Consider the following 7,833-nt stretch of genomic DNA (forward strand, 5'->3'; position numbering starts at 1 on the left):
TGTTTGCATAGGAACAAAAGTTTGGATAGAGTATTATGCTCTGCTTCTACTGCAACCCTGTGTTGCCAGTTTTTCTGGAGGTCTCTTTGGGGATGGTCTGGCCTCCATTTCCAACATGACAATTTAATTAGTGAGGTGCACTAGTTTATTTAGATTTTTTCACTAATTAATATATTTAGCAGTCTTTCTCTAAAGTGGTGTAGTATGTGTTGCATCTCAAAATGTCTGAGTAATAGTTAGTAAAATCTATATAATTGTTAGATTTTACTCACCAGTGATTGAGTTACAGGCTAAGAATACTTTTAGCACAGATACATTCACTGTGTGTTGTAAATGCATGTGTGTGTATACTGTATATTATGTTGTTAATATTTTTTTGCCGCTCACTCAGCCCTAATAAATGTAGCTGATCAGAGTTTGATGCATGTGACATAAAATAGCTTCAGGGCTTCCTTAAGACAGAGCAATGAACTAGTCAGTTATGGAAACGTATGTTTTGCACATCCCTAGTACCCCGTCCAAACCATTTTCCTCTGAACGCAGAAGCTCAGAAAGTTGCAGTCCGTCTCATGAGCAGCTTGTTTCCTTCACAGGGTGAAGACCCAGATGAAGATGATGCTTACCAAGTTCTGTCCACACTGAAGAGGATCACAGCTTTTCATAAGTAAGGCTTTCCTGTATCATCATATAGTGTTTCTCTTTATCAGACTATCACTTATGGCAGGGATTTTCAAACCTGTCCTGGAGCACCCCCACCTAATTCATAAGCAAGACCTGAAGTGTCAGATAAGGGAGACATACAAAATGTGCGGTGCTACAGGACAGGTTTGAAACCCCCTGCTTAATGGGCAAATGCTGTCATTTATTTACTTTTCTAAATTATTCTAAACTTTCTATGTATGTTATAGTGCTCATGATCTCTCAAAATGGGACCTCTTCACCAGCAACTACAAGTTACTGAACACTGGTATTGAAAATGGAGACATGCCTGAGCAGGTATTCATTTTAAGGCTGCATATAGGGTGAATTAAGAACTATAGTAGTGCCTGACTGGGCTAGACTTAAAGGGATAGTTCACCCAAAAATGAAACTTCTGTCATCATTTACTCGCCTTCAAGTTGTTCCAAAACCTGGTTTAGTTTCTTTCTTCTGTTGAGCACAAAATATGTCAGTATTTTAAAATAATTTTTGTATTTTAAAGAATTTTGGTAACCGGACAGTTGACGGTAGCCATTGACTTCCATGGTAGGAAAAAAAAAATACTATGGAAGTCAATGGGTGCCGTCAACTGTCTGGTTACCAACATTCTTTAAAATATATTTTTGTGTTCAACATAAGAAATTCATACAGGTTTGGAACAACTTGAGGGTAAGTAAATGATGCAATTTTTGGGTAAACATCCCTTTAACTTTTATTTTATTTTATTGCATAGAATTGTGACTTTATTTTAATTGTGCTTCGTAATTTGTAATCTCTTACAATTGAGACTTCATATCTCACAACTGAGGCTTCACCTTTCACACATGTGACTAATTTATGTAATTGTGACTTTTTTCACAATTCAAACTGTTTCTCAGAATTGCAACTTGCAATATCAGTGTGATTTTATTTCTTATTTTAAACTTTTTTCTCACAGTTACCTGTTTATATTTTTTAATTTTTTCAATAAACGGGCTTCCATAGAAATACCACATTGAATTCAGTTGAAACTTTGCTTTTGCCTCATGATTGTTGGTTAACGTTAATGTCTCTGGACTTCTCAGATTGTCATTCACGCACTGCAGTGCACACATTACGTCATTCTTTGGAGCTTAGCCAAGGTCTCTGAGGGCACTTCTAAAAAGGTAGCTCCTATTCATATGATGTGTATGCATTCATTCTTCCCGCTTGTGTACTGTGGTTTGTTGGAAGTCAATGCATTTGGTCTCTGTAGGAGGACATGTTGACTCTGAGGAAGCAGATGAGGGCGTTTTGTCTAATGTGCCAGCGTTACCTAACCAGCGTCAACACTGCCGTCAAAGAGCAGGTCTGTATGAAAGGTCACAAGAAGCATTATCCCTCATGCCACAACCAGGCTGTACCTGACTGTATGTTCTCCCTCAGACTTTCACCATCCTCTGTGACCTACTGCTGATCTTCAGCCATCAGATCATCTCTGGGGGGAGGGAAGCTCTCGAGCCTCTAGTATACACGTCTGAGATGTCCCTGCAGTCAGATCTTCTCAATTTCATCCTGGACCATGTCTTCATTGACCAGGATGAAGACAGCAACAGCACAGGTCTATCACTGCTAATAGCGTAACGACTTTCAGTTAAAGCTAACAGGCTTTGCTGAATGGATTTAGCGCCCCTGGCTGTTTAATGTTAAATGCTTAACACTAAGACAACACAAAGGAAATTGGCTTTAGAAGCGTTTAATTGATTTAAAGATTAGAGACTCTAGCAACACTTATTCCTGCTGTGCACTGAACTTTAGCTGAAGTAGAATGACTAGTTTAAAATGAGAGTTGTTTGGACAAATCAACTTGCATTCCTTTTTTGTTGTCAGGAGTCAGGTTTTAGAGTGACCACTAGAGGGCAGCGGTTTCCCCTGTAGTTTAAGCTTCTCAGTCACATTCATGAGCATTATTTGAAAGTCTGTCTTTATTCTTGATCAGATGGGCAGCAGGATGATGAAGCTGGAAAAATCGAAGCTTTGCACAAGAGGCGGAACCTGCTGGCCGCATACTGCAAACTCATTATCTACAATGTAGTTGAGATAAACACTGGTGCCGATATTTTTAAGCAATACATGAGGGTGAGTCTTTTTGTTTGTTTGTCTTTTTGTTCAGGTCATTAAGTCCCTAATGCTCACTAAAACACTTTTTTTTCTGTTCCTGTTCAGTATTACAATGACTATGGTGACATCATCAAGGAAACCATGAGCAAGACGAGACAGATTGACAAAATCCAATGTGCAAAGACTCTCATTCTGAGCTTACAGCAGGTCAGTGGCAATGTTTTGTATCTTCCATCAAACTGGGTTTTGTTTGCCGGTTGTTTACGTCTTTTTCCTTCTGCTTTGTGCAGCTCTTCAATGAGATGCTGTCAGATCTGGGACCAAGCTTCGACCGTTCATCCTCATCTTTCTGTGGCATTAAAGAGCTCGCTCGGCGCTTCTCTCTGACTTTTGGTCTAGATCAGCTCAAGACTAGAGAGGCTATCGCCATGTTACACAAGTAAGATTCCATTCAGTTCCTCTTGGGTGAGAAACACTTTTTGTGTGGAGTTACATCTCATGTTTATGTTGCTCTCTGTCTAAAGGGACGGTATTGAGTTTGCCTTCAAAGAGTCCAATCCTCAAGGTGAGGGACATCCTCCCCTCAACCTGGCTTTTCTGGACATTCTCAGCGAGTTCTCATCCAAACTCATGCGTCAGGACAAGCGGACTGTGTAAGCAACCATTTATTGAAATCAGCATATGCATAAGTGCATAACTGTACTTTGTGGAGCATTCATTAGCTGTTGGAGATAATGTTGGCCCTCTCTCTCTCTTTTCCCCAAAAGGCACATGTATTTGGAGCGCTTCATGACATTTCAGATGGCCCTGCAGAGAGAAGACTGCTGGCTGCCTCTCATCTCTTACAGAAACTCACTGCAGGCGGGGGGTGATGATGACACTATGTCTGTGGTCAGTGGCATCAGTAGCCGAGGCTCCTCCGTCAGGAGTAAAAAAGCTAAGCCTGCCACCGGCAAGAGGAAATTACCGGAAGGTAAAACAGTTTGAATGCAAGAAATCAGACAAATAATGTATTTAATGTGATTTAATAATCGTATACAGGACTTATCCAATCATTGATCATGTTCATCTGCCTCCATTTTTGAGTGCACATCTCAACATCCAATCAACAGAAATAATGGTGCGTTCCAATCCTGTCGAAAAGATCATATTTGCGAGTTCAACACAAATGAACGCCACCAGAAAGTCGTAAATATGAGTGGGTTTTATCTAAGCCCCGGTGTCGGTGAGAAACGTGGCACAGTTTTTATGTAGTTAATTAACACCGCCATCTTGCTCTTACGAAATTAACTTGAACGCACCTGACGTCGTAAACAGGACTTCCCAACTCAGAAATACAAACTTCCCAGGAGGACTTTAACGCACCATTAGTCCCCTGCCTACATTTTTTCTTTTTCTATAATCTATTACACACTGATATATGTAACATTACGGAAGAAAATACCTGTTGCTACTTCAGTTTCATCACAACTTGAATGATTGTTCTGCTGCAAAGACTTCAGATGACGCAAACTCTGAATCAACATACATCAGTGCTACATTTTATTTAAATGTCATAATCATTTGTTAACAAACAAGTATTCATTACTTCAATGAGCTCATTGTTACTGCCGTAAATTATTACATTGTTTAAATTAATAGCTAATTGTGATTTTGTATATCTACTGTACATTTCTGAAATGCATAACTTAAGACCGTTACCTCTGATAACAGATCAGTCTAGATTGTAATGTGGACTCATGCATTTTCTGTAAATCTGCTTAGAAACGATGTGTATTGTGAAAAGCGCTATACAACTAAATTTGAATTGAATTGCTATCTGTGCAGAGGAGAGCAGCAGCAGCAGCACTGAGGTGTGGATGAACCGTGAGCAGAGCATGCAGATGCCCGTCATGATGCCGTCACCCCACCTCACCTCCACCGTCATGAGAGAACCCAAACGCCTGCGTCCTGAGGAGAGCTACATGGGGGTGTACTCCATGACCCCCGATCAGCAACAGCAGCACACACACCCTCAGACCCCTCAGCCACAGCACCACCAATCACCCATAGACTACAAGTAAGAGCATCATGAGTCTGTCATGACACTCAGTACAGCTATTTTCTGTCATGAAACGTGTGCTGCTTAGCGTCTAGTTTGGGATTGAAGGGATATAGTGAGGTGTGCTGATACTGTTTTACAGCACACAAGTCACCTGGATGCTAGCACAGAGACAGCAGCAAGAGGAGGTGGCCAGACAGCAGCAGGAGAGAGCTATGAACTACGCCAAATTAAGGAGCAACCTTCAGCATGCCATGTAAGATAAATCACTCTCAAAACGTAACTTTACACTGCTTTTTTTCCAGTCCAAATTCAGCGGTTAAATGCACACAAAAACATTGTGTTGTTGGTTTGCAAATGCTTGCAGTCGTCGAGGAACTGGCCTGATGGAGGATGATGAGGAACCCATTGTAGAAGATGTGATGATGTCATCAGAAGGCCGGATTGAGGATCTCAATGAAGGCATGGACTTTGACACCATGGATATTGATCTGGTAATAAGCTTCAGCTAAATTACAATTATATTTATGATTTTTGGTCTCTAGGACTAGGTTTTTTGTCTAAATGATTACATAGTAATTGAGGTTTCTGTTGTTCTTAAAGTCTTTAAAAGTCTTAATTCACCCTTCTGCAAATTAAGGCCTTAGAAGGGTCTTAAATCAGAGCAGAAAGTCTTAAATTAATAGTGACATTAAATGTTGCATGTGCTGCATACATGTATAATAATGAATATCTTCCTCAGTATTTTTTTTTCACCATATAATTATCTGAACATAAAATCGGTTTATTTTGATATTTTCTTCTGAAAACTTCTGAACTTTTATTTCTCAAGTAAATGCATCTTGATTTAAGAATCTTTAGACTATTGCACGGGAAAACAAGATAAAAAAATACTGAGGAAGAACATAGCTTTTTTTGCAGTGTGATTCGAAGGAAAAGGAAAAGACATTTGCATTTTATTGTGGTTGGTAGAAGAGATATTGAAGTAATTAAAATGTGTTGGATATCTTGTTGAAAGTTGTTTTTTCAAACTGAAGTGTTGCTAATACAACTCAGTGTTTCTCCCTAGACATTTACTTTCAGAAAACATATCGGTGTATTGTATTCCATTCAGTTTATTGCTTACATTTTCTTTACTTGGTCTTAAAAAGGTTTTGAAAAAAGACCTTGAATCATTCTAATATGCTAATTTAGTGCTCAAGACACAATTCTTATAATTATCAAAAACAGTTGTGCTGCTTAATGGGTTTTTTTTCTTCTTTAAGTCACAATTATTTAAAGGGGTCATGACATGTTTTTATTTTATTTTATTATTATGTTCCCTTAGGTGCAATTATAGTATTACTATAGTTTTTTTTTACAAAAAACTTTTCAAATGTAGTGATTTATGACCTTTTCCCACCCTGTTTCTCATCCTCTGATTCAAAGAGTCTTGGGGGTGTTTTGGGGGTGTTTCCCCTGTAAGAGTTCAGTGTTAACACCCACTGTTATGATTGGGTAACGTCAGTGCCTATGCATCAATTATTAACGCCCCCAGCCAGAACATTTGCAGATTCAGCGTATTTAAAAAGTAGTTTAAAGTTTTAAATACATTACTTACAGTTTGCGTCGTCGTTGTTGAGCCCAGAATAGTCGGCACGGACTTATCTTTGAGCAACAGTTTTCTGGCAAAGCCAGCATCATTTTGGGATTTGTTCTCAAAACAGTCATCCTTCAAATGTATAGAACAAACGCTTAAATTAACACTGCCGTGACTGAGACGTCCGCAAAAAAATTGTGCATTAATTTTTCCCTGACGACTGGATCTTTCGCAGCGTATTCAAAGATGTTGTTTGTCCACAGCCAGGAACAGCACATCTGCGTGGCATCGTAATTTCCCTGTACACAGACCCACTCGCTGTCCGTCGACTGAACACTTGTGAGGCGTGCAGGCGCGACAATGATACGAAATGAGCGTAGTTGCCTTGCGCTTAAAGCGTAGTTGCCTTGCGCTGGAGGCGGTCTATATGCAAACGCTGGTACGTCACTTCGTACCGTGACGTCACTTCTTACCATGGATCCAGAACGAGCTGTATTTAGAGCTTGATTAAATAAATGATTCGTTTATAATGGGGAGGAAGTCTTAAGCTATGAAACTTGCAGGACGTTTTAATGGTACAAAGACCTCTTATATACCAAAAGATCAAGGCAAATTTGGTTTCTCATGTCATGACCCCTTTAATGAAAGTTCAAAAGAACAGCATTTATTTGAACTAGAAATCAATTGTAATTTAATAATAATAATAATAATAATTTCTTTCAAAACAAAGGTTACGGAGCCCAAACTTTTGAACTTGTTGTTTATGTGTACAGTATGTGTATGTGATATATTTAATACACATTAAAAAACTATTAGTCACATTTAATAACTAAATAAATGCCACTTCTTTTTGCACATCTTATCCTTATTGTCTGCCCTTTCGTATCTTGCAGCCCCCATCGAAGAATCGACGAGAGCGATCGGAACTGAAGCCCGACTTTTTCGACCCCGCCTCCATCATGGATGAGTCTGTAAGAAGCACTCATTTCCTGGGTTATGATGCTTTTCAGCGGTAATGGGGGACTCGTTCACTCCGACACTAAGGACGTGAAAGAGAGATCACCACTAGATGGCACTAGCAGGAGTGATTTCAGATAGTTTGAATTGCCCTTGTGCAAAAAGACAGAGAGGGGGAGAGCATCTCGCTATTATAAATACTAATCAGACCCATCTGGACTGGTGATTGAATGAAACATTTGTTTGGTAACTCTAAACACTGAACTGAATTTGAACATTTTCTCTTGTAGGTCCTGGGAGTGCCCATGTTTTAAGATTATAATTGGAGGAGTGTGAAGAGAAGAGACATTTTGTGTGAATTCACATTGATTCTCTAAAGAGAATTAAATTCAATGGAGTGATTGGCATCCAAATCAGCTTGTACCATTGACACTTACTAAAACACAGAAAGGATAAAGGAGCAATTCAAAGTCTTTGC

At 39.3% G+C, this 7,833-nt stretch overlaps 1 protein-coding gene across 2 annotated transcripts in view; it reads left to right on the plus strand.

Moving 5' to 3' along the window:
- Nucleotides 1–7,833, plus strand: part of stag2b (STAG2 cohesin complex component b) — a 29,695-nt gene extending 21,862 nt beyond the window's left edge. The window contains exons 20-34 of one of the 2 annotated variants that reach the window (XM_079630823.1): nt 594–664; nt 909–996; nt 1,764–1,844; nt 1,934–2,026; nt 2,104–2,278; nt 2,657–2,796; nt 2,884–2,985; nt 3,069–3,217; nt 3,303–3,431; nt 3,546–3,751; nt 4,606–4,837; nt 4,962–5,075; nt 5,187–5,313; nt 7,292–7,369; nt 7,646–7,833. In XM_079630823.1, the coding sequence (XP_079486949.1) occupies nt 594–664; nt 909–996; nt 1,764–1,844; nt 1,934–2,026; nt 2,104–2,278; nt 2,657–2,796; nt 2,884–2,985; nt 3,069–3,217; nt 3,303–3,431; nt 3,546–3,751; nt 4,606–4,837; nt 4,962–5,075; nt 5,187–5,313; nt 7,292–7,369; nt 7,646–7,669 (1,809 nt within the window). In that variant the 3' untranslated portion in view covers nt 7,670–7,833. Of the gene's footprint in view, nt 1–593; nt 665–908; nt 997–1,763; nt 1,845–1,933; nt 2,027–2,103; nt 2,279–2,656; nt 2,797–2,883; nt 2,986–3,068; nt 3,218–3,302; nt 3,432–3,545; nt 3,752–4,605; nt 4,838–4,961; nt 5,076–5,186; nt 5,314–7,291; nt 7,609–7,645 lie in introns of those variants that run through there. The other variant, XM_079630822.1, reaches the window with a different exon arrangement.

The sequence above is a fragment of the Phoxinus phoxinus genome (genome assembly GCF_949152265.1).
Source record: "Phoxinus phoxinus genome assembly, chromosome: 12".
Classification (NCBI taxonomy): domain Eukaryota; kingdom Metazoa; phylum Chordata; class Actinopteri; order Cypriniformes; family Leuciscidae; genus Phoxinus; species Phoxinus phoxinus.